The sequence below is a fragment of the Epinephelus moara genome, chromosome 9 (assembly GCF_006386435.1).
Source record: "Epinephelus moara isolate mb chromosome 9, YSFRI_EMoa_1.0, whole genome shotgun sequence".
In the NCBI taxonomy this organism is placed as follows: domain Eukaryota; kingdom Metazoa; phylum Chordata; class Actinopteri; order Perciformes; family Serranidae; genus Epinephelus; species Epinephelus moara.
In genome coordinates this window covers 17,868,565-17,895,517 of record NC_065514.1, presented here as the reverse complement: position 1 = coordinate 17,895,517, position 26,953 = coordinate 17,868,565, and the positions used below count along the sequence as shown (strand labels likewise).

Sequence of the window (26,953 nt, the reverse complement as noted above, 5' to 3'; positions counted from 1 at the left end):
CGACATGGTTCTTTTGGGAAGTGATGAAGCAAAAAGAATTTAAGAACAAGCAAGCTCAGCAAGGTCGTGTCTTACTCCGCCATAGGAGTGGATCACAACAGAAATGCACATGAGGGGAGAGATTCTCATTCATAAATTCCTCTCTTTCCGAAGTGTTGTATCCTATTATGCATCTCTGCAATTCTGCCTGACTGCACTGTGCTCCGTTTTTTTGTCAGCTTAGAGATTAGCATACAGCAAGGGAAAGTTGCTTCAAGTACAATATGGCTAAAACTTTTAAGCGTAAACCACCCACTCAAAGAGCAGAAAAGGCGATGGTAAAATGTCAGTCTGTAATAGCCCTGTCGCCATAGTAACTGAAGACCCGTTCATACTTTTACACACAGTGCCTCTTGAGCACTGACCATTAGTACTAAAATCCAAGCAGCTTTGAGCTTTCAAAATGTTTCTTTTACCCATTTATACATGTCATCGAGGACATCTGTCGTCTCACAAAGGTGCCTCTTCTTTTTCATTTGCTCTCCTCTCACTTCTGCATTTCATCTCATTTTCTTTCTGCACCTTCTCTTGCCCTCTACCTTTTTTTTTTCTCCGTGTTTACTCCCACTAATCACTCCCCCTCACGCTGTCTCTTTCCATCTTGGCCTTATCTACCATCCTCCCTACTTCTTCCATGTTTAAATGCATGTCCACTGTTGCTCCTGCACGGACCTTTAGATCTTTAAAGGCACACACATATGCAGTGGACACATGCAAAGCAAACCGGCAGAGTGCTGCAGACCAGTGGTCCTCAGCTTGGTAGTAATCTCGCCTAGGTGTCACGCCATCCGCCATTTCTCCCACCTCTCAATCGCCAGAAAAATATGTTGGCATTGTAAGTTTCTGCAAACCACAATGCTGACGTTTTCTTCTGGTGACTGGACTGTGCAAATGGTCTCATTTATCTATCAAGTTCAGTACTGGAAATATCATGCATTTGATGCTTTAGTGTGCCTTTTTTTTTTAACTTTCTCTTTATGTCACTCACACACACACACACACACACACACACACACAGCTCGAAAAATCCGTCTCAGCATGATGTTGATTTTTATCTAAATTGCCTGCGTACAATCAGAAAAAAACATCAAGACAAAAGTAGGAGAGGACACGATGGTGACTGCGCAGAATTTCATGTGACGCAAGTTTCTGTAGACTGATTTAACCAGTCACTGGCCTTGCACAACAGCGATATCACAAGATCACATGAAAATCCATCCTGTCAGCCTTTATGTGCTGCGCGGACCAATCAGAGAGGCATGGTTTAGGTGTGTGTGTGACGACGCAGAGAGACGACTGTTTGTTTCAAACAAAAATGGTAGCATCTAAAGCATTTATGCTGCAGTAACACCACTTATACTGGCACTGGCCAGTATGTCTCCATTGAAAGAAGAGCAAAAAGGCACTGAAGGCCTCTCCTGACTGACCTGTGATAGAAAGTGATAGATAAATGGTGCACCCAGTCACCTCCCAGGCATTTCTTGAAAGTGTCTGTCCTTTTCCAAACAATTTCCAATGACGACTTCTCAGGTGGTTCTGTGTAACAAACCATCTGGCCACCATGTCAGGTTGCTGCATGGAAAGTGGAAAAGATCATTTATGATAATTTAAGAGCCCAACATTGACTTCTGGGAAGAAACTGTATGCAAACAGTGGTCTGCTTTCATACTATCTTTGTTCCTAAAACATAAGAGTTGTAATTTGCTCAGACGTTAGAGACTTTGTCAGGTAAAAGTGAACGTTTTAGTAATTTTATCAATAACAAATGTGGATGTTTTCAGTGAGGGACAGTCTTTCTACTAAGTCATGTAACTGATTATATTTTGTGTGTGTAACTGCGGGTTTTTGTGTGTAATCTGTGGGTATGATTTCCCACTGTGCCTTTTGCCGTATGGCATGATTTCATCAGCACACCAGATACATAGTCTAGCAAGACTCTCCTTAGAGTCCTCTGAATTCTTGTTAATACCATGTTTTCTCGACAGACGTCACTTTGAATATGCAAAGTGAAGCGCAGCAGGATCTATCAGTCTTCGAGTCAGAGCCGCTATCTTGGCTTGTGAGTGGCACATGCTGTTCAAAGTGATGTTTAGTACAGAGGACCGCCCATGCTCCCGGAGGCAGTGTACATCAGCTGGACGGTCAGAGAGTACAAGTGGTGGAGAACAGTGACAGAGACAAAGACAGCAAAGCAAATGGGAGGAGAGGCTAAACAGACAGAGAAAGAGACAGTAAGAGAGCGAGCGAGGCAGTGGAGAGCAAAAAGCAAGGGGAAAGATGACAAAAAGTCAATGAAGTGACTGGCAGGGTGCCATAAATGTTGTCTTGTCTGAGTTGACTGGCTCCAAACTTGGAAAAACCAAGGAGTTTTGGCTCTGGGTTTGAATATGAACTACTGCATAAGAAGGAAAACAGATATGCCTTTGTACATGCTGACACTGGAGGTGAGACAACCACTGTATATTCAAATCACGACCTGCAGCAGCAACAGCCCTGTCACATTCATAGAGTGGGTTTGTCTCCTGGAATACGGAAAGGTACAAAATCATGCAGCCAATGACATCTAATGAAATTCTTTATGTAAATACAACATGTGATCTCAACTGTCATCCACTTTGCTGTGTCCAGATGTCATTACACTGTGTCATTCTGAGTAACGTTATATTCGCTTACTCACCGGGTGTAATCATTTATTTATTTATGTAACTTCCTACTGATTTTAAAGGTCCAGGGTATAGGATCTTTGTGGATATATTTGGCAGAGTAGTATAAGTATTAGTACATTTTCTTTAGTGTAAAATCATCTGAAAATAAGAATTGTTGTGTTCTCATTACGTCAGAATGAGCTGTTTATATCTACAAAGGGAGCAGGACCTTGTCCACAGAGTCCACCTTGTTGCACCGCCTTGTTTCATAAGCTCAAAACAGACCAAACACTGGTTCTAGATAGGACCATGTCTGCTTTCACATAGGCCCTTTGTACTTAGCAGCCGATCACGATGAGCTGTGTTGGTAAAACACTGATTTTCCAATCTAAAACTGCTTTATTCTGTATTTTTACCGGTTTAAATCAACAGGTTTGTTTGCTTTGAAGAAGCAAAGACCTGTGCCAATAATTCAGCCCCGGTAAAAACCACCTGAATGTCTCGATCTTAAGTCATCAGAAAAAAAGATGAGCACCCCTAAGCAGCCCCTCCGCAATGAGCCAAGCACCATTAGAGAACCATTTATTTGTATTGTGAAACTGCTTTATTGCATATTTTTACCAGTCTAAATTACTTTCTTTAATTTATTTGTTTGTTTTGGAGCAAAAGAGACCTCTGCGAATAATTCGACTGCAGGTAAAAACCTGACCATGAACACTGAAGGAATCCTAACCGGGAATTCAAGCTTGTTTCAGCTGGTTGCAATCTGCAGTTCTCACCACTAGATGCCACTAAATCCCACACACTACTTTAATTCAGAGCTACGTTTAACAGCCTACTTTGCCGTGTGTACAGATTAATGAGTGTGATATATCTCCAAATGACTTGTACTTGTTAACATGGCTTTACGCCTTGCATCCTACCGTCATAGGTCAACTGTCAACTTATCTGAGACGTGTTTCAAGACACCAGCCAAACCAAACTACTGTAACCAAGCTAACCAGTCTCCACCCTAGGGCTAGAATGATATGCACCATAGTGCTGTTCAGGGAAAGAAAGCAAAATGAGAAAAAAAAACGTCTAAAATTGGAACGATCTCATTGTCAAGTGTCAAGGAGCAAGTGTAATTTAATGGTGTCTTATCTAATTCAGGAAGAGGAAAAGGAATTAAATTTATTTGAAGACAGTGTATTACCCTGACTAGACCATGTAGCCAGAGGGAAGGCTTCTGTGTGTATGTGTGTGTGTGTGTGTGTGTGTGTGTGTGTGTGTGCAGTGTATGTCCCCACATATGATAACACTTTTGTTTTGCAATAACATATTATCCTGTCTGGGGCAGATTGAGTGCAGTCTTGTCTGCTCGGTGTTCACATGGTGAATGTTTTTCACACCGGGAGGTCCTGACGGAGCTCCGAGTGTCACAACAGACCATCTCCTCTGTCACTGCGATTTTTCAGGAGCAGACTTGAGTGACACTGAACTCACAAACACGGAGTGAAGCAGCGGCAGGCAGCAGCGACTGTTATGATCCTGTTCAGAGTTAGACTGCAATAGACACACCTACATGGACACGACACACACACAAACTCGGAGAGATTATGCATTGCCAAGGGTGAACGATACGTGCTGACAATTTGGTTTTCATTATTGTTATTGTTATTGTTTAATATGAAAGAACAAAGAGTGTAGAGAGTTTGCATAAATATCTCTCGACAGACTGATATTCTGTTGTAAACAGCAGTTTATTTCTGTGGGGCCCTGAGAGTGGAGACGCTGTCGAGATGTAGCTCTGCTCTTGTCCATTATATTTATGCAGCTCTAAGCAGAAACAGTCACTAATCATGTTATTAGAGTGAAGTTGCTCAGAGTGTGTGAATCTGAGTGAGTGCAGAGTTTGCTCGAAAAAGCATCAAATATTGCCCTTTCTGTTTACCTAAAAATGACAATGATGTACTCACACACAGACACAGACAAACAGATATGTGCCCTTGCCTCAACTATGACTTGTAGGCTATATTAAATGTTAGTGTATCAGAAGTGTTATTAAAAGTAAGCCTGTTTTTATTCAGTGTGTTGGTTGTAATTGTTGCTTGATTACCATGTGTATCTAATGGCCTTGATGCACCGAGCTGACATTCATCCATCCTGTGGCGCCGGGCCATCGCTGAGCCTCTGTAGCAGACCACTGGCTGTAGTTTTTGCGGTGTGTCCAACACTGCTGGCACTCGTCATCAGTGGCTGATTGAGCATGTTGAATCGGCAGCAGAGGCAGTCAGTGAGACTGTATACATTAGACAGACCGAAAATACCTCTGATTCCAACACCTGTTGCTGCCTTTTTTCGAGGGTTACTTTTTCTCTTCATTAGCGGTGGGAGTTAATGTATCCAGATGCTTATTTGGCTCCTTTAAAGCGGACCTGTTATGCTCATTTTCAGGCTATTTTGGGTTTCTGTTAGAACGGTGGCTCCCAACTGGTGGGTCACGGTCCAAAAGTGGGCCATGGGTGCCTTTATTTTGAAGTGCTGTTTCCTGCTGTGAGTGAGTAACAGACAGCTACTTTACAGAGACAACAACAAGCTTGGGCATTGACTTCTGGCATCAGACTCAGATGAAAAAATATGTCCTCTGAAGTCGGCATGATGGCATAATGGCACCCAACAGCGTCAGGGGGAAACATGACCAGACAACAACCTAAGTTAAGGGGCCGAAAAGTCTGAATAGGGTGGGTGGAAGGGTTGGTGAATGGGTTCAGCAATCACCGACTTTAACCTGGGAGATCGTTGTTTGCTTCTTGTACGAATGTAAAGCCAAAACCTGTTCTTTTTTTCTGAACCTAACCACATACTTTTGTTGCCTTAACCTAACCATGTGCATCTGTTGTTGAAGGAAAAAAAAACATCAATCCGTGGCATATTACCGACCTAGTATGTTTATTTTGAAAGAGACTATATGCAAACTGTGCATTTCCTGTGAAAACGGAAGTGTATTTTGAAAACACACAATGCATGTAACAGGCATAAGTTGACATAGTGTCCCAGAACATCAACAACCAACGCACCCAGGGTACCTTTCACTCCATATGTCAAGGTGGAAGATCCATGACCGAGCGTTGATATGTGACGAGGTCGGAGTGAGAATGTGTTGGAAACATCGGCAATAAAAGTTACGTAACTGAAATCCTCACAACCAGACATGTTCTAGCAGGAAATCTTGACTTGACGTTAGCATGTAGCTTCATGTAGCAGTGAAGGCCAGGGTTAGTAGGTTAGTAGCATGCCTGGAGTAGGGTTGGTATCCAAACCTTCTATACGAGTCAACCGGACTGAATCATTATACAGATTTTGGTGCCGCGTTTTGGTGCCAGATATGTGCGTATGTAATGTTAGCGACTGTGTGGTCAATAGAGAGAGCAAGAGACAGAGAGCATGTGCATGTGTGGGACAGTGAGAGTGTTGATGCTGCGACCAGAGCAGAGAGTATAAAGTTGAACATGGTGCAATGTGTAAACAGTTTAGGCTATTAGTCAGTGAAAACATGCTTCAGCTCCTCAAGACCCAAGACATGTTCCCATGTGTGGTTGCCACCTGCTGATCAAAGTGAAGGGGATCAGCCTTGAAATTAGCAAGCAAAGTTAGCCTCGCACTGGACTCTGACCAGGCTCATTTAAGGTGGACTGTTGAGGTGGACTAGCTATTTTCATTATAGTGACAATTTTAACTGCTGATATATTGTTCAATTTCAAGTTCAAATCTGCCCTTTTCAACTAAAAAAAAATCCATTTTGTATGTCGTTGACCATCATTTTAGGTTTATTTTCCTATAAAGTAAAACTTCAGCTCCCATTTAGGCACCGGTACCTTTTTAAAAGTATTGTTTTAGCACTGGTATCTTAAAGCTTGTCAGCTTATCTTGAAAGTAGGAAAGCTGTTGGAAACTGAGTGTTCCGAGCGGTCTGAAGCCTGAGGTTTTTGCTCCCAGGGATTACTTTTAATACCTCATGATCTGAAACTTTGATTCCGTTTAAGGTGAACATCCAACATTATAACATTATATATATGACAGAAAATAAGGAAAAGCCTAACAAGTCCTTTTAAAGTGTCTAGAAATAATCTGCGTGCTCTGTAAAATAGGATTATTGTTTAAAGTGATGACATTTTCTTATTATGTCAGGCCAGGAGTAAAGATTAAGGTTGATGCAGTTAACTGTTACAACCTTCTTACAGCCCTAAACTTGCCCCTTAAGTCCACATATTTCCATGACAAGAGCCGAAGCGCGCCAAGGACACCTTTTTACAGCTTGCATCACTCAGTTTCAGGGCTAAGAACTGCTCTTCAATCCATCAAGTGTGAAGTTCAAAGAAACTGTAATATCTCTGAGCCAACTTCAGCTCCTGCTGGTGCCAAGATTATAGCCTGTCACACACTGACTGGTGGTATTATTTGCACAGCAGAGGGTAGAGCATGGCATGGCAGAGGGGAGGAGCAGGAAGTGTAGTGGCAGACGGACAGAATGTGATTATATGCAATTATTTCGAGATGATTTGAAAGTGAAAGTTCATTTTTTTAACCATTCCGGGGGGAAAAAATAATTTTGGAAAAACAAAATGTTCCCCCAGACTGACAGATAGAGAGAAGACATCCTTTTAAAAGATCTCTTTGTTAGATTTGTACAGTTCAAAATGAGACATGTCAAAGTGAATGAGGCTTTGTTTGCATTGTGCACCACAAGGACAGTGAAATAAATGGTTTATCTGCAGCTATAATACAGGTCGTACATGTGTTCGTATCGCCTCCCTCACACTGACATGATGACAGCCTTTATCTGAGCACGGATGTGACTTGAAAAAGCATCCTGATGTTCTCCATGCTTTATTACATTTCTGTACAAAATGTTAGAGCTGACTGCTCCCGCCAGACTCGGGTAAATACAGGTGACAGTTATAGCGGATCCTATATCGACTATGCATACTAAAGTGCATTAGTCAAAAGGGATTTATTGCTAAGGAGACGAGACAGATTAAAGGAGTCTGTGGCTTTGAGAGAACTGACTTTCAGGGATCTTCCTCATTGGAACAAAGAATATTTATTTTGCCTACATTATTATTTCTGAGACAAAACCTATGGGGGAATTATTGAGAAATACTGCAGGTGATGATACTCCATTGAAAAGGCTTCACTTTCTACAATTTTACAACATCTTTGTGCCACAACGTTCTCAAATACTCCTAAAAATGGATTGGGACTCCAGAGGAAAAGCTTAAAACAAAAGTACACTGTCTAAAAATACAGCATGTCGTGGACAAGGAAGGGCATGCTCCGTTTCCAGTGCATGCACAGCACGTTTAAAGTTACATTACATCAGCATGCAATTTGAACTGGAAGAGCAACTAAGCAAGGTCACTCAGATGGATGAGAGACATTTAGCGAGCTGTGTAATTAAATGAAGAGACCCCCAGGTCACTGTTAAGTTTTTTTTCAAACGTCCTCATGGTGCTATATTCATACTAGCCGGGAGCCATTTTTATGATATATCATCCACAGAGGGGCACTAATTACAGAAACGTTTGCCCGGCAATACTAGGGCGCATGAGAGAGATAAAAACTATTCCTGGTTTCCAATTATCACTTTATGAGAGAACCAGTTGCTCTGTTTTCTCCATCCACAGCGGCAAACTCTCCCCCTATCTCTGCCAGCCTTTATTATTTCCCAGGTAGCTGACTCAAGGTCAGAGTTGGGGTTGAGCTACGCTTGTCAGTGCCTTTCAGTAGAGGGATGAGGTAGGAGTCGAGTGCAGGGACACAAAGAAACGGTGGCAAAAGAAATTTTTGTACGCCTGGTGAAATTTTATGCTGGAACAGGGTGAGCCAGGAGCAGGAGAGGGAGAATCGAGTGATGCTGCAGTTAGGGTCAGTGCAGCCAGACAGGATAATATTATGACAAGGCTTAAGGGGGAATTTGTAAGCGTATTAAGAAATCTGTACGTCAGTCTATTAGTGTGGATGAAGTGGGTTTGTGAAGAGTTTTTTGGGGTCTATATTACTGCTTGCATTGAGGCTTATTGGAAAAAGAAATAAATAAACAGCCAGTCAAATCGATGTTGCACCAGTACATCACAGCTAAAGCTCATTTTCATTTATTTAACTTCTTCATGCAAATGTTTGGTGAGCTAATATTCTCCCTCCCGGGGAACATTTGCTCGTGTACATGGCTTCATTATCATTTGTATTCTAAATTGAAACATTGACATTTCATGCGTGTTCCAGCCTCAAAATTACTTTTTGAGCAAATAAACTGAAATAGAATTCTTCTTAATCAGTTGCAATAAAGATTTACTTTTGCAGATTTAAGTGTTTGCCAGTGAAAACCCTCTGATCATCTGTACTGTGCAGGAGTGTTGAACATGTATTTATACGCTTATTAGCTTTCTTTCAAGGAGATACATAAGAAGATTGATAGCAGTCTCATGTCTGTGCAGCAAGTATAGGGCTTGGGTCAGGAGGCTATTTGCTTAGCTTAGCATAAAACTGGTGCTAGTCAAGTGGCAACATCCGGAGCTGAAAAATGATGCTAAGTGCCAAAAATTGCAGTTCCTAAAATGGCCACTTGAAGCTGGCTACAGAGGCAAGTCAATCCCGAAAGGCTCCCATGTTAAAATGCCGAACTTCACAGCAGAAATACACGTTTACAGCCTGGTACAAAAAACAGATTTGATTTCTTTAGCTAATTTCCCTGCTCATAATAATGTGCGAGAGGTGATTTTAAAATGTAACTTGCTCATTTGAATTTTATTAAGGTTTAAAGTTATGCATAATTAAGGCCTTGACTGCTCTGAGTGACTGGCTGTTTGTAAGGCATCACTTTTACAGTCTATACCTCACTTTTACACAAAGATTGCGCGATAGTGCCGCAACAAAGACCCTTCATTATGCCAGCTTTGCTTTCTTACAAAGAACCAAACAACACAGGCATAATGCTGCCCCAGTGTGGGATTCATTCTAGACAGCATGCTGGGATCTTTAATGCAAAAAGAGGCGTGACAGGCATGACATGTAACACAGCAGCATTAGCGTCTTATATGACATATAACGTACGCACTGGGCAAGGCTTTCTAAATCATAATAATGGCATATCATGGCAATAACAATCATCTACCATCCCTGTCTAATGCCCTCTGCTTGGAGGGTAAGGAACTCTCAGACCTCATTGTCCCTCCAATTTGCAGACTTTCGGTTGTTGTTCTTCTGCGAGTTAGCTGCTAACTGCTACTAGGTGCTTTTTAAATCTTCCAGTAGTGGGTTGCACACACAGCACATCTCAGAATGGCCTTTCCCATCCTGTCCTGCTGGATCACACTTTTCACACAGATGTTGATTCGACTCCGTTACTACCTCTGCCACAGATTTAAAGGTGCAACAGCTCTGCCCCCTCATTCCATGATCATACTTTTTATGGCAAGGTGCATAATGGCGTGGTGTTCCTGCCTTGAACAGGCAGGGTAAAAAGGCCATATGTGTCAGATCCAACCCTCACTCCTACCCAGCTCCACCCTGTCATCCAAATGGTCACCTTGGATCACTTCTGGCTCCAATAATCCAAGGTGGAGACGGCCAAATTGCCAAACTTTAGGCTACTAATGGGGAGTCCACAAACCAATCATGACATTACGGTGGCTACGTCTATTACTTTTATATAGCCCATGGTCCTAGTAAGTGTATTTGTGAACATAGAGAGCCGGGCTAGCTGTTTCACTCTGCTTCCAGTCATTATGCTAAGCTAAACTAAGATAAGCTTACCGCCCCCCTCGCTGTAGATCCACACAACACTCATAAACACCAAAGTGGTATTGATAATCTCATCTAACTCACAGTAAGGAGGTAAAAAAGCCCAAAATATTGGACCTACTCCTTTTAAACAGTACAGCTGTCTAACCAGCACATCACAGCGGGACAGGTTGTGCTCCAAAGGAGCAGTAATGAAGTGTACAAAGTGGATCACAGTGGCGCTTCATTATCTTCATGATGGTGTATTACACATCAATATGTAAGTGGTGGTAGCTGTGATGAATGTTGCATAATGGAAATCCGAATTCATTTGAATTTCCTCTGCGAAGATGATACACACTGTAGGTGGAAGTTGTGCAAGTTGGTAATTATTTTGGCAAATACTAATTGAATAGTCTTTGATTGCACTGTCATTAGAGGGCAGACAGAGACTAATCGAGGACAAAAGGCTCTAATGAAACCTAGTTTGTCACGAAGAAGGGTTCATTGTCTCTTTATATCGAGTGTTATCAAAGACTGTCTGTGAGCTTGAAAACCGACACCTGGCAGAGAAACTTGAGCACACCGAAGGACGTCAGACACTAAAGTTTTAAACATACTTACATTTTTTAAGACTCGTGTCTTGTCCTTGGAGAAATGTGCATGTGTGTATGTGTATGTGTCTTCGGATATGGCTGCAAATATACGTGTAAAATCACTCTTTGACAGCTACAGCTGTAATACGGCTCATCCCATTGTTCTCAGGGCATGTTATTGTCTCTTGTGTATGACTCGAATCCACCACCTACTGTGTACTTCTCCCCCATTCAACTGAAAGCCTGTCAACAGCCATTATTCCTAGCAAGACCTCTGCTGTGATCCCTGCCATGTTTCATCAAAGCGTGGCAATTTATTCCAAAGCCCACTGTCTGAGCATGTTAGCTAGTACTAAAATTATTGCATGTGAGTGTTCGTGTGTGTTTGTGTGTGTGTGTGTGTGTGTGTGTCCGCTGCTGTTCTTCTCTGCGCCCCTAACCCCTTGTCATTCCTGTGGACGAATACCAGCAAAAGAAGCTGAGCTGACAAGTTTGCCTTTCTCCAGTACTATTTCACAATGAAGCCTGAGTTGCGTGCTTGCGGTGTGTGTGTGTGTGTGTGTGTGTGTGTCTGTATGTGTGTGTCTGTGGTTAAATAATTAACACTGTTCGCTGCCTCGCTGCAACACATCCCTCACACACTGTTCTGATTAAGGGAGCCCCTGGAGATACACACTGCCTGCCTTCCCTGCACAATAACTAATGCTGCGTGTTCGTGTGTGTGTGTGTTAGAAGATGGTTAAGACAGTTTGTGTGTGTGTGTGTGTTAACATGAGTAAGGACTTTTCCTCTGTCGGTGGTTGTGTGCATTCATGTCTGTAAGCTTGTCAAGATTATGAGTAGGTTTTTTTTTTTTTTTTGCAATAAGTATACACAGACATCCTCTACACGCTTCATATTTTTTTGCCATGTGGCCATTTGTGTGTTGTAGTAGTCCTGCTTAAGTATTTATATGTGTGTGTTTTGTGCACGCTATCACTGTGTGTGCACTTATTAGAGAGGGGTCAGAGGTTAAGGAGTAGGACCAGTTTTCTAGAGAAACAAATCAATACCACTACAGGAAACACTGCTCATACCATGGACAATGTGACCATGTCTGCTGCGTAGCAATCTAAGTATACTATGAGTCATAGGCATGGATTTTGGGGATGCAAGGGACAAATCCCCCTCAATTTTTAGTGCATTTGTACCCCTGATAAAAACATGAAAGCAGCTGAAGACTTTTATCTAAAGGGACTGCTAGAACGCGACTTATAGATGCAACACCACCTCAAGTAAAGTCGTGATATGCAACCTCAAAGGCAATGGTTGCACTCTGCCATAAAACGGAGGCAACTATGCACGGTTAAAGCAGAAAGAACCATTATAATTTCTACCATAAATTGATGCAGAAAAGGCACAAATTGGTGCATAAACAATTACGAAAATGCAGGAATTTAAGTGTTTGGCCCTCATACTTTTTTGAGGAGGAGGATACCCCAGACCCCCTGCTGAATCCATGCACTTGTTTTTTGCATTTTTCATCGAAAATATTAATATTTTGTTGTGTTTGAAAAGCAGAAATAAGCCTCTTAGGGACAGTAGAACAAGCTGTGAACATAACATTGACATAGTATCACCTTATATACATCCAGTTGACACAGAGCAACAATAGCGGAGTCATGTGGAGTCATGTGTTTGGCCACCTGATGAATGCAAGTCCAATATTTCCTCTCCTTTTATCTCTTGTTTTGCTCTCCACAAACTCCTGAGGGAAATATCAGGCTCTTTAGCTGCTAAATGCTTTACTCTATTCACCAGCCAGTTGCTAATTTTTGTCTGTCAGCTGTTTGCTGCTGAATAGTTGGCAGACAGTGGGTCTTTTAAAGTGCTTCCTGCAGCGGTCGGAAACAACACAGATAAGAGGAGCAGTGAGATCGAACCAAAACAGTGAAGTTGTAAAACTGAAAACAAAGAGCTTAAAGATGCTGAATACTCAATAAGGATGAGAGAAGCTGCAGAGTTGGGTGATAATTCTCTGAGGGTTTTTGATTCAGTAATTGCTTAAAAATATATATTGATCAGTGTAGCTTTTAGCTCATCATTATGAGTAGACATTATTTAGCATGTTCTCCCTGTGTCAGTGTGGGTTTTCTCCAGGTACTCTGGCTTCCTCCCACAGTCCAAAGACATGCAGGTTAATTGGTGACTCTAAATTGTCCGTAGGTGTGAATGTGAGTGTGAATGGTTGTCTGTCTCTGTGTGTCAGCCCTGTGATAGTCTGGTGACCTGTCCAGGGTGTACTTTGCCTCTCGCCCAATGTCAGCTGGGATAGACTCCAGCACCCTGCAACCCCCCACAGGATAAGCAGTTACGGAAATGGATGGATGGATGGAGCTGGACCGTTCCTTTGCTGTGCTGTTGGAATAAATGCATTGTTGGGTTATTTTGCATTGCACCACACTCTCAGAGCACAGAGTGTACTCTGGGCACAGACAGAGCAGCAGAACGTCAGGCACAGTAAAAGTGAAACTGAAGTGGGTCTAAAAGTTTTCTTTCACTTGCCCCTGCAGCAGCTGCTTCTCTCATCCATCGATTTGATCTGATCAGCTCTGACTGGACTGACTGATCAGTTATCCACCCTGAGACTCTAATTCTACAAACTGTTGTAAAGAAAAAACTTAAACACCACCAACTTAACACCAAAAAATGTCCCAAAATCACCACATTTCTTTCCTCAATTTAATTCAAAGCCTAGAGAGCCAAAACATTCTGTTCTTGTTGTTCCTTCATATTGATCTGGTTGGTGGACTATGTGGCCTGCAGATTGGATTAGAGTCCAACTGATTCCAGCCTGCGGGGAGAGTAGCTGTGTTTTGTTTGTAGACAGGGCAGATAGCTGTGGCAGAGACAGTCTGATCCATTCTAACTTTATAGAGCATCTCTGGAGAGACATATCACAATGAAAGCTAATATGGTTTAGACAAGTTACCCACAGAGGAATTCAACATGGTTTAGAGGTGTTTGGGGTGAGAAGGTCAGAGTTGTCAGTCACTTGGTGAATAATACACACGACAGCAAAGTCTATGTGAGTGGACCGAGAGATGCTGATGGAGAGCATTGTTTATTGCAGGATGCTGAAGCAAACTCAATGTAAATTGCATCCTGGCTAAGCAGGAAATGGTATGTCTCTCCCTTTACATTTACTTTAGAATGCTCCATGACTTTGGCACTCCTGCTTCTTGTCTCACTATGTCTATTTTAGGGTGTGTCCACGTCACAGTTGAGTTACATCTTGACAACACCAGCCTATACTGCTGTGTGCTTGCTCCCGATAATGGCTCGCACCATTGAGTCATAGCTTAGCAACAAGCCTGCTGTCCTATTTTTGGTTTCAGGCAATTATCCACAATGCAGTGTGATGGTGTGGTCCTATGACACTTCCAGATTGTGGATGTAATGAAGGGAAAAAAGGTCTGCGCCCACATCTGTCAAGTGTCTGCAGGGTTTTCCTCAAATTTACAAGGATGTTACTCAACCTGAGAACTGAGTGACAACTTTTTTTTAATATCTATTTTTGAAAACCAGTGTCTGTGCACAGATACAGACAGTATAGTTGCAAGACAAAAAGGCAAGGGCCACTGCAGATCAAATAACTGTTGAGTTATGGGATAGGAGGGGGAAACTTTTTAAGATTGAGTTGTTTTGGGGATGCACAATTTACTTTTTTCTTTGAATTTATGCTTCCTGTAGCACACTCATTCTTTTGCTAGAAGTCTTATTTATACAAGCACCATGATCCATCTCAACTAATTTTTCCACTTGTATATAAATATTAAACTTTTCATAATGATTGTAATGTATTAGAATGTGCAATATGTAATAGAAATATATCCTCCTGAGACCCTGTAACTTCATATGAGGACATCACATTTTGGGTTTAATTGACCTTGCCCCTAGACCTGTTGTCTTCGTTCGTGGACACCTTTTGTACCATCTAGTGGTAGTAAGAGCACAGTACACTAATCCATGTAAAAACAAGATGGCAGCCATCTCTGCCAAGTCAGTCTGCAGTCGATCCGGAAACAAAAGTGGACAAGGTCCAAAACCTGATCACATTTTATGGCTGAAACTTGTTTATTTGTGATTAATAATGTTTGCGGTTTGATATGGCAACACATTTGACCAATTTTAGCAACATTAACAAGCTAAGAAGCTGTTAAGTAGGAAGTACTCATTTGCAGACATTGGGGCTTTATTGTTGTCTCATTAGAGGACATTAGGACTTAATAATTGTTGAAAGTGTTTAGTTTTTTTTATACTTATCGGGTCCTATTGATCCTTTGTAGCTAGGAGAAATAAAATATGCAAACGAAACAAAAGTTCAGGTCTCAGGAGGATATATTTATATAAGAATGGAGGTCATATAAAGTCAAACAAGACGCATGAAATGCCATTAGAGCATTGAGGAACCTGTTTACTGCTGTTACTGCAAATGGGGGACATTGTGGATGAGACCTGCTAAGATTAATCAGATTATTAGCTGTCAATTATTAGCTTAATTAACAATTTCTTTGATAATCGATTAATTGGTTTGAGTAGTTTCTTAGAAAAAAAAGGTCCAGGTACTTAAATGTGAATGTTTTCAGGTTTCTTTTCTGAATATCTTTAATTTTTTCCTCCATTTTCTGACATTTTTTCACAGCTAATCAATTAATCAAGGAGGTAATTATGTAATAATTATAAAATAATCGACTGATTAATTGAATGAAAATAATTGGATGTGTAAGACTTTTCAAGAGCTGCTCCAGTGATTATAAAAATACATCAATAATGATCAAATTCTGAGCTCACATGTGTAGTTTATGCAGTAACAGTGACAGTAACCGTACTGAAACCCTGTTTGCTCCACCATCTTGTGCTCCATCTACATCCTGCACAGTGCAGCACTTCACAGTCGCGGGAAAAAGGACAGTGCAGTCAGTGATGTGTATCCACCATTCAGGATTTAGGGCGGACTTTCTCTGTAGCTGCTGTTCGCAGATTATAGTATGAGTGAGCAGGTAAGGGTTCAGTGTGTTGTTGATGGACACGCACCGGCTGCCACGGGGATCAAACTCCTCATTTATGTAACAGCCTCAAATACTTTACAGTGAAGAGGGAGGCAGAAAAAAAAAACAAAATACTTTGACAGTTTGAATGACATTACAAATGTTTGTGATTAATGCATGTTACTTTCAAGAGTAAAATGAATCTTTGAGGCCTCTAGGCTCAAAGCTTCTTCCTGTAATCCGGCTGCTGTAGAGACCGAAAAGAGGTAATTAAAGGAAGGCATTGATCTAATAAGCTGAGAATGAGGTCAGTTCAGTCTCAAGTCAATCATACTTTACTGCTGCAAATGTTCTAATGATGCTCTGTTGAATTCACCCCCAGTCATGTCTATCTGCATCTAAGCCCAAACTGTAACATCGACTGCCTGAGTCAACAAAATGTACAAAATAATTTAGTCTCATGTCAATTAAGTCAAGATCATGGTTTGGGTTTTGTGAATAACACAAAAGGACAGCTACAAGAGCAGAAATACATGACAAAAATGAAACATGCACAATATACAAACTTTGCAAACAAAAGCAAGATAAGGCTTTGTCATGCCCCTCAGCATCTGATACTGTGCACAAGGCATCCTTTAGCATCTGTATGAGACAGACCAGGCTTTCAACTAACTTCACTTCAGTGTGAAATACAGTTGTAATTCTCTTGCCCGAACCATTCCAGCCCGGCCCAAACCCTGCAGGCTGGGTTGGGTCAGGCCATAATTTCTCAACATACCCTTGGGCTTGATTTACATCGGGTTTGAGCTATGGATGGATGGATGGATAGATCTCTGCTCTAGTCCAAGGGCTGAAAGAGGAGCTAGAAAAGATGTGGGGCGTAAAGGCAACAGTGGTGCCAGTGGTAATCGGAGTACTGGGGGCTGTGACCCACAGACTGGGAGAGTGGCTCCAGCCGATTCCAGGAATAACATCTGAGGTCTCTGTCCAGAAGGGTGCAGTCCTAGGAACAGCTAAGAGACTGCACCGAACCCTCCATCTCCCAGGCCTCCGGTCGAGGACCCGAGCTTATGGAAGACACACCAACCTCCACAAATCAATATTCGAGGGCCAATCAAAGCTCGAAAGTGACAAAGTCTACCTAGGAAGGAGGTCAGGGTGGATGGGTCAAACAAACACAGGACTTCAACTCAGGACACCACTGTTTGTGTCCTGTGTGAAACCAAAAGTCCACTTTTCTTAAACCTAAACAACTACCATAAAACTTCAATTAATAGCCTGGGCTATTATTTGCTTAAGTCACTGAAATCAACAGGCCTATATTTAGGACAGGTGTCTATATGGGATAGACCTTTAATTCCTTTCATACAAAACTGTTGCTTAGCAAAGATCAGGAAATGCAATCTATATAATATATATAATATATCAATTGTGAGTCATTCATCTGCTCTAGCTTTGACAGACAGCGCATCAGATAAAGAGTGAGTTACGGCACTCGAGGAGTATAGCACCCGGCATACCGACACCGGCAGTTTGCAGTTTATTTTTGAAAAGACACTGTATGCACTGTAATAAGCCGAAACTGACGCTAGAAGGCCTATTTAAGCATCATAGTTTTAAGTGCAGGGCCACTGACCAAGTGGCTGCACAACTGACAAGTTGGGAGTGAGAATGCATTGCAATGTTGTGACATATATGATAGATAACTGTATATTTTGATTGGTGCTGAGATTCTGTAGTTTGGTAAATATGAGCTTAAAGCTTATGGGTCTCTATATAGCTCCATTTGTCCTGGTTATGACCTCTGCTTTAAGGTCAGAGTTCACAGGTCATCCACAGCTGTTGGATGTTTCCTGCTGATTGACTCAATAAAGGTCATGATCTTTCTCTCTGTCCATTGTGAGCAGTGCCTTCCATTATTCCGTTTTCGATTTGCTGCTCATTGTTGAATCAGAGCAAACTGGAAAGAATATCTGTATCTCAGATTGTTTTCTCTCCCCTTCATCTGATCTTCTCTTCGTCTAGACTTTTAAATGATCCCTGTTTCGTCAAGCGATGCATCTGATTAAGGAAGCAATGATCTCAAAATGCTGTTTCATGGTGACTTTGAAAACCCTCTCAGGAGTGCAAACGCTAAACCACAGACTGATTTCTCTCCAGTACATCTGTCTGACACATCTGTCCAAAAGATCTCCAGTTATTGTCTCATATACTTTGTTCCATTTTTTGCCGTTTAGTTTATAGTTCAAAACAGAGGTATGTAGTAAACCATGAATCATTGACTATCTGCATTAATGCTGCAGTTTAAATTTGATTATCTCTTTAAATTGATTGGTATTGAATACATTTTTAGACTCTGGCCTTTCAGCCTCCTTTCAGGCACATAGGTTTTATTTAACAATATTTTATATAGCTTAAAGTATTTTGTTTTTTTGTATTGTATTACTATGTTCCAAGTATGCAATTAGATATTTTAAACGGTTATAACTGCTACAACTGCAAAAGTTCTGTCTCTTCCAAGGTTTGTGGCAAACAGTACTTGTACTCGATGTTTCTATTTTCCCGTGGACCTACAGATATGTTTGTTTGTTTGCTTTCAAAGAAACAGAATGAAAAGAAGGGACATTGAACTGTTTGCAGCTGTCACTGACCTCATACAAAAGAAAAGGGCGTCTGTTGTTAGTTGTTATGGTGACAGTGTGTCACTAGTTTGAGAACTCTGCTTTGGCCTGTTCTTTACACCTACTTCACTCACTAAATAGAGAAATACAACTGTACATCAATGCAAGTTTGTCTCTTTCACCAAACTAAGACTAATGTTAGCTTAATTGCCATTTTTACTTATTGTAACATACACGTTAGTCAAACTCAACAGAAGCAAAATAAAACTCACTAAAATCTTCTCAGTTTGTCTTTTTAGTCATCTGGGTAGTTAGTCCACTGTTCCAGCGATCACCAACTCTTGTTTTGTTCAAAATAAACACGTAAATCACAGAGTTTGAAATTTGGTGATCTGCGCGCTGTTTATCCCCGCATTCTCTGCTTCCCAGCTGTTTGCTGAGAAGCAGCTCTCACCCATTCTTCGGAAGCAGATACAGCACAACATGTTTCAACAAACATGCATTAATGGTAACAAAAGAAATCGGAAAATAACATTACTGGTTATATTTTAAAAGTAATAGATTGCTTATTTGAAAATGTACTATTCTACTGCTCATTTAGTTGTAACTACAAAACCTCACCTCAGTGAGTTTGCAACCTGCCGCAAGCCAGTTTGTTTATACCTGCAGCTCTGGAGCCACATGTGGCTTTACAGCCAATCTCTTGTGGCTTTGACAAAAAATTATGGAAATGAATAATGCTTTTTTTTTTTAACATTTTAATTTTCATTTATCATTGTTGTAGGCCTTAAGGTATTCTTACATTCTCCAGTTGTAAAAAAAAAAAGGAAAAAAAAGAGAAGACCATGCACTGAATTAAAAAAAAATGTTTTCACATTTTGTCTACTAGAATGTGCTTCGACTTATGCATCTATAGCTTGGTGCCCTTCCTCTAAATTTTGCCGAACTTCAGTAGCCATGGCCAATCTTGGGTTTCCCCAGCTTGGCTAGCAATGGATTATAAAGTCTCAGAGGAAAAGGGAGAATTTAAGAGTGCGTGGAAAGATTTGTTTGAATTCACAGCCAGTGATGATAATCATAGTTCGTCGAATGCAGAGTAGCCACCTTGTGATAAAACATATTAATGAATTCTCATTTAGACATATCAGTACCCAGGTAGCCTAAAATGACCTGGCCCAGAATCGGCATGAAATCAGCATGCCGGATGAAATTAGCCGGGGTTGGTCTGGTTACCCGACTCGGCTGAGACTCAGCATGAATGATGCCCCAGAATTGGGCCAAATCAGTTGGCCCAATTATGGCTGCTGACACTGCCATCACTGGGTAATGTTCATGGGCTAATTGAGACTGAATAGGCGGTGCTACCTTCATTTTAAGGCTCAAATATTATATAAATGTTTTTTTTTAGTTAAAAATGGCTCTTTTGATAGTAAAGGTTGCCGACCCCTGGTTTACATGGAAGTTAGCCTGCTACAATGGTTGCAGAAGGAATGGTACTCATGAAAATGGCTGCCACTCTGACCATCCTGCTATGATGGTTTGAATCGGAATTTTGTTATTTATTTTTGGGCAGTGGGCATGAACAAAAGTCTGTGGGACTGTAGGCATTTGCGAGTCCTGGGTGCATGCATAAAAATATTGTCTTTCACAACTCAGTAAAACCCCCTCTCTTTTCTCGTTGCTTGTCCTCTTACACCTTTTCTATCTTTTTAGTCACCCGATAACCCTGTGTTCCTTCATCATCACCCCTCTGTCTCCTCTTTCTCCCATCCACTCCTGTTCATTTCCATCTGCCCTCTGTTTATGTTTCACCTCTCCCCATCTATCTCTCACACCACCCTCATCATCCCCCTCCATCATTTTTGTCTCTCCATTTCATACCCATTCATCAGATCCCTTTCTATCCCTATTATTCAGCTCATCTTGACCTCTCTCTCCCTCTCGCTCCATGTCAGTGCGCCGCTCGCGCCGTCTGTCTTTGTTTCTATCACCTGCTCAGTCACTTCAGCTCTCCTCACTCCCACCATCCATTTATCTCTTTGCTCTCCTGCCATTTCTGCTCTGCTGTTGAATACTGATTTGCCTTTCTCAGACACTTCTTTTTTTTCTGCGTGTCCCAGCCTGAGATCCCGTCTATATTATGAGAAGCATTTGTAGGATGATTCTATTACATGTCTCCTAACTGCTGGATAATTCAATAAGCACCACTGAGATGACACACAGTTATAATCTACTTAATGAAGCCACTGTGCTGATGAATTGTCTGCTTTCTCCTCCGTTTCTTCTCTCACTCACTCCCTACCCTCCTCTACTCATGTCCACTCTTTCTCTCTGTTTCTTTCCTCCCATCCTTCCCTCCTCTTGCTCTCTACAGGGTGTTGATGGAGAGCCATTCGAATGACAGCCGGGACAGTGGTCATCACTGGTGGAATTCTAGCTACTGTTATATTACTCCTTATCATCGCAGTACTGTGCTACTGTAGGCTGCAGGTGAGGCCACAGCTGCTTTCAGATTCTGTTGCATTCACTGTATTTCCTCTGACAGTCTGCGGAGCTGCAAATACCGGACGTCCTTGAGTTCTTTCAGCCAAAAGTGTTAATTAATGAATGTGGCTGTACTCTTTGTCTGTGTCTGTCAAGGCTGCACAAGCCTTTGTTAATGAAATAGAACATTTTTTGAAAATTTCACTCGACAGCTGTATTCAGAATTGAAAATACAGACGGTCATGCTGTTTGGGTAATGGTAGCCATGGAATCTGTCAGAGAATTTACCCAATTACCATAAGAAATGTTGGCATTGTGTGTTTATGCAAACCACAGATATGTAATATTTGTACGTTATTATGTAGTGAATATGCTGGAGCTTTATGATTCTCTATTTTTACAACTGTGGTTACTGTGTGGTTATGTTTAGGCACAAAAACCACTTGATTATGGTTGGGAAAATATCATTTTTTGACCTAAGATACCCAGTTTTGGCACAATCATGTTAGAAATGTCGCAATGTCTCACTAAAAACAACTGGTTTTGTTGTTTGTTGGTCTTGAAAGGTGGTTTGCAGCTTGGTAGCTGCCTCACCCAGGTGTCATCCCCTCAACCTCCCAGTGATAAAGTCAGCTCATATACATGTAATCAGAACTTAGAGTCTTGATATGATCTGTATGAAATGTCCAAATGTAATGTATCCTTAATTTGCAGAAACATACAATGCCAACAATTTCTTCTGGTGACTGGGCTACAGCGAATGTAAGAGCTTTGTAGATATTATAGACATGGCAATGGCCATTTAAATTGATCATGTTGCCATAACCTGCAAGACAAAAATGTCACAAAATCTCATCAGATTTTGCAGGATCGCTCAGGATGTGCACAATCCTCAAATAATTTGTGGCTTTTAAATGGCCACATGGTGATGCATTAGCTAATTCATTCCTTGGCCCATGCTAAAATGTGATCACCAAATTTCACTGGGGACTGTTGACTCCAAAAAACCCCACTAAAATAAAACTGAATGCCACGGTGGCATCTCTTTGAGGCTGTACTAAAGCACAGCTGTGTTTGAGCTCAATGCTAACATGATGCTCACATCACACTCACAATGCTAATGTGCCCTTGTTTAGTGCAGTTACATTATGACAGCCAAAATAGGGCTGATAATCTATGTGAACAGTAATGTGTAGATAATGTCTAAAATCTGGCTCATTACTGTAAGGCTATGGCAAAACAAATTTCCTACACATAGAGACCTAAAAGCTCTGAGCAGGGGCCTGAGGCATTTCGCCTGTAGCTCAGCAGGTAGAGCATTAATTGCAGAGTTGGTGGTTCGTATCCAGCTCTTCCTATCCATGTGTCAAAGTGTCCTTGACCAAGACACCGATCTCCAAATCGCCCCCAGTGGTTAGGCTACGGCCTCCTCTGGTAGCTATCTGCCATCCATGTGTGAGTGTGAGTAGATGGGTGAATGCGAGGCAAACTGCAAAGCACCTTGGATAACAGCACTATATAAATGCAGCCCATTTACAGAGTTCAAATGGAAACTAAGCTAACATTGCTGGAGTGGAAATGATATGAACCTTTCCACTCAGAGCTGATTACAGTTCTTGGGGTTTTTATATTTCACAGCAAAATCAAAAGTGATCCACAAATTATGGCTTCATATTAGTTGGCAGGCTGCCAGGAGTGAATTTGAAAGCTACATTTTGTGGGCCAGAAATAGCTGCCACAAATTTTCCACTGAAAAGTGGATTCTGTTTACAAGTCTGTTTGAACTGTAATTGTTGAGGATTTGGCACGGTGAGGGAAATAAACCTTTTCGACATCATACTGTAGCACAGGTGCAGCTTTTGAAATGACACATGAACATGTTGGGTCGTGTAGATTGGAGAAAACCTCATGGGGAAATGGGCTAAAGTGGGGTTAGATTGTAAGAGACATCCTCCTCTAAATAGTGTTAAATGAATTGTGGTAGTCTTACGTTCTTGATAAATGTGTAGATACAATAATTTAGGCTTTCAATGAAATGTTATTTGCCATTTTCTTCTACTCCATATGCACACTACCTCTGAATTTATGTTCCAAACACTGTAAAATGGTACTACATAACCATAATTATTGTAATATAGAGGTCGACCTAGACTTTATTAGCTGGATCGTGCATGTAAACTAATTCACCAAGGCATTTATTTTGCTGTGTTCCTGTGAACACCATGGCTATGCAGACATTTCAGTGTAATAAATGTCCCTCTTTTTCTCTTATCACATTCTCTTTATTGTTCATTAACTTTATGTTATGCCTCTTTTTTAACTCCCCTCCTCTCTCCCTCATCTCGCATACATTTTACATCATCTGGTGCCTCTTTTCTCTCTCTGTCCCTTCCTTCCATCTTCCTCTCTCATTTCTGTCATCCATGATTTTTCTCTATATCCCACCCTCCTTCCTGTCCCACCATCAGTACTATTGCTGTAAGAAGGAAGAGTCCGAGTCGGAGGAGGAGGAGCCAGACTTTGCCGTTACATCCCGCCTCCCACCGGTCCACTCCAATCACAACATTGTGGCGGCGACGGCCGCCGCCTCCTCCATCCCCAATGGCCCTGCCCTTTTCTCCACCCCTCCCATGGCCAGGAAACTGACGCGTTCACAGACCTTCTGTCCATCCTGTACGCACTATGAGCTGCCTTTCTACCTCCAGCCCCCGCCTCAGCCGCAGATCCACCATCAACCAGATGGGCTGAGGAACGGAGGTGACCGGATCAGCTACCGCAGCGTCCAGCAGCAGGACCTGGACCTGCCAGTGCCTGTGAACATTTCAAACTACCGTAAACCGAACCTGGCCCGGTCGGTCACCATGAGGGACATGTTCCAACGCAGCTGTAGCATCAGCACTGATGTTTAGCTGGGTGAGGTTGGATCTCGGTGTAAGTTTGTGCTTCAATGAACAGGGATGGCCTAGGCCGGACTGAGTCAGACTGTATTTTTGTCATCTTGACCAGTTTAGTCCAGTCTAGTGTGGTCTGATCTAGTCTGGTCTCCTTCTACTGGTCACCTCTTGCAGAATGGAGGACTCAGATGGCACTCAGGACTGGAATTTTAAAGGTACTATGCTCAGGTCCAGGACCTTACCTTTGGGCCACCTTAGAGTTTAAAGTATTTTAAAAATGTTAAATTATCAAAAACATGAACTTCCTGGTTTGTTTTGTTTTGAGAAGCTCTTTTTTAACAATCAGAATGGAATTTGTTTTACAATTTGATAAAGTTTGTGTAGCCCTATTTCCTCTGGACTCCTCTACCCATGGCCTGAAAGATACACAGATTCCCGCCATGTCGAAATGACATAATCGGCAGGGATTTTCTCTGTCATAGCTGCTACAAACAAAATATGATTAGGAGAAGTCCAGTGTTTCCCTCTCCTATGACGGGATGATCTGTCTGCTCCTCCATCCACAGATTATAGAGATTATAAAATATCACTCACCATCAGTGGAGGAAGGGGAATGTCATGTTTTAGCTGCCACCCACTGACATTTCAGATAGACTTAACTTAGGCCATAATATTTTAAGACATAAAGGGCTCACAGAAGATGGAAAATCCCCGCTTGTTTTCCATATCCTTTCATAGAGGTCTCCAGTTTTGACGGGAGGCTGGTTTCTCTGAGCGTCTGCTGACAACGCAAAGTGTATATACAGTATACTTCAGCAGACACAGACCTCTGTGTTCTAACAGGCAGGGTGGACTAGGTGCCAAAGGGGGACGGGTTCTTGCATTTGTGTGCATTCGTGTGACTGTGCTTGCATGCATGTGTGCGTGTGTGTGTGTGTATAACTCGACCAGTTGTTATACCAGGATCTTATTCCATACGGTTAAACACAGTCTGTCACCCCTATGTATACCGAACCCAGTGGTGGGTTGCAATAACATTTTAAACATTTATTGTATAGGGTGAAGTGATTGTATTAGTTTGCCACTTTACCTTTAAATCCATGACCCAACCAGATGACGTGACAAACTCTATTTTGTAAATGTTTATTTTACCGATTAATGCTGTAACACAGACTCAAGTTGTAGGTGGCTGTCAGAGGAGTACAAAGGTTTTACTGCAGCACTTTTAAGTATGATATTCATTTAAGTTCTTCACTCAAGTTTCATTTCTTGGACTCTTCACTGCATTCCTTGTGTCGTCTCTGATTTGTTGATATATGGATTCATGGGCTAAAGATTAATTCACCTTTAAAGGCACATCTATAAATATTTAACAGGCCATAGCATACACTCCGGTCTCTCTCTTCTCTCGACTCGTTGGACTGAGGAATATTTGCTCTTCCTCTGAGGTACTCAGAGAGTTCCTTCTTGGGATTGTTTTTATTTTCTGCGCTTGGCTGCCCAGCCTGGCTGATTTTCTGACTGGAGGAGCAGTGGCTGAGTTTTATGGACATGGGACACACGTTTAATGAATGAAATTATTTACTGCTTGATTTCAAGAAGAAATGCTTGTGGTTGTGTGAGGGGCTCGAAGCGGATTAGATAGTCCCTCTTGGACCTCCCCTCCTTCTCAAAATAGATGGTAAAAGCTGTTGTACCTCTCTCTCTCTGTCTCTCTGTTGATTTTATCAGCGATCATGCTCATTTATATTCCCAAAGGGTAAAACAGTGAGTGATTTTGTTTTAAGTTTTTCCTCTTGTGACATGTGCTTTCCTGCAAATACATTAAAACACACATACACACACACACGCACACACATACACACACACATACAGTTCTCAATGCTATGCTTTCCTTACTTTATAAACCGATGTGACAGTTGCACAGGAAATTTAGTGCCATAAAGAACTATGAGAGAAATTTATTATAATTATTATGATTATTATTATTATTACAAGTGTATATTCAAATGCAGTGTTGCTTTTTCCCTACAGTATTTGAATTACTTGCTTTATTTTATGATCCAGCTGGTTTTTCAGACTCAGTACAGTACAGCAGAAATGTTTCTGTCCTTGTTTCTAATATATAACTAACAGACACATTGTTGCTAATAAAATGGTGTGAAAATCCTTCTGATCTGTTTTGTTCTCGTTGTTCATTTCACCAAAATGAAATGTTGAGAAAAAGGCTTTCTTGCAGCTCAAATTCATATTCAAATGTTTGTGAATGTGAAGCCTGGAGAGTCATTTGTTCCATTTAAATAATTTACATATTCAAAGGTCTAGTGTGTATGATTTAGAGGCATCTTGCGGTGAGGTTGCAACCATTTCAAAGTTCTCCCGTGTGCCAGGCATGAAGGAGAAAGGTGGTCTTATCTAGATCCAGGGTTTGGTTTGACCATTCTGGGCTACTGTAGAAACAACATGGAGGACTCCCTGGAAGATCACCCTCTCCATGTGTCGAATGCGGTCGAATGCCTCATTATAAGGCAGGGGCGTCCAAACTTTTTTGAATGGGGGCCAGATAAAATAATGTGAAAATACCTGGGGGCCAACTGATTCTATAAAATAATGTGAAAATACCTGGGGGCCAACTGATTCTCGCATCAAATGGGTTTAAAAAAAAAGTGAGACAAATGCAACCCTTTTTATCTTTTAATGATTTATTACTACTTGATGCTGTCTACAAACCGTATAATGGTCCTATCATTGTGAGGTGAAAGGTAAAAATGCAAAGTGATCTTGTTCGATTAACCATTATTGTGTAAAGGGCCACATATGGTATATTTTGAAAGTCAAGCCGAGGGCCAATTAAAATTGGTCTGCAGGCCACAATTGGCCCCC

The 26,953-nt window shown here is 41.5% G+C and overlaps 1 protein-coding gene across 2 annotated transcripts in view; it reads left to right on the top strand.

Moving 5' to 3' along the window:
- The window catches only part of fam163ba (family with sequence similarity 163 member B, genome duplicate a), a 32,795-nt gene extending 6,563 nt beyond the window's left edge, over nucleotides 1-26,232 (top strand). For both annotated transcript variants that reach the window (XM_050052870.1, XM_050052869.1), the window contains 2 exons: nucleotides 21,067-21,182; nucleotides 23,645-26,232. In XM_050052870.1, the coding sequence (XP_049908827.1) occupies nucleotides 21,090-21,182; nucleotides 23,645-24,085 (534 nt within the window). In that variant the 5' untranslated portion in view covers nucleotides 21,067-21,089 and the 3' untranslated portion in view covers nucleotides 24,086-26,232. The remainder of the gene's footprint in view (nucleotides 1-21,066; nucleotides 21,183-23,644) is intronic.
- Nucleotides 26,233-26,953: the final 721 nt, after the last annotated feature.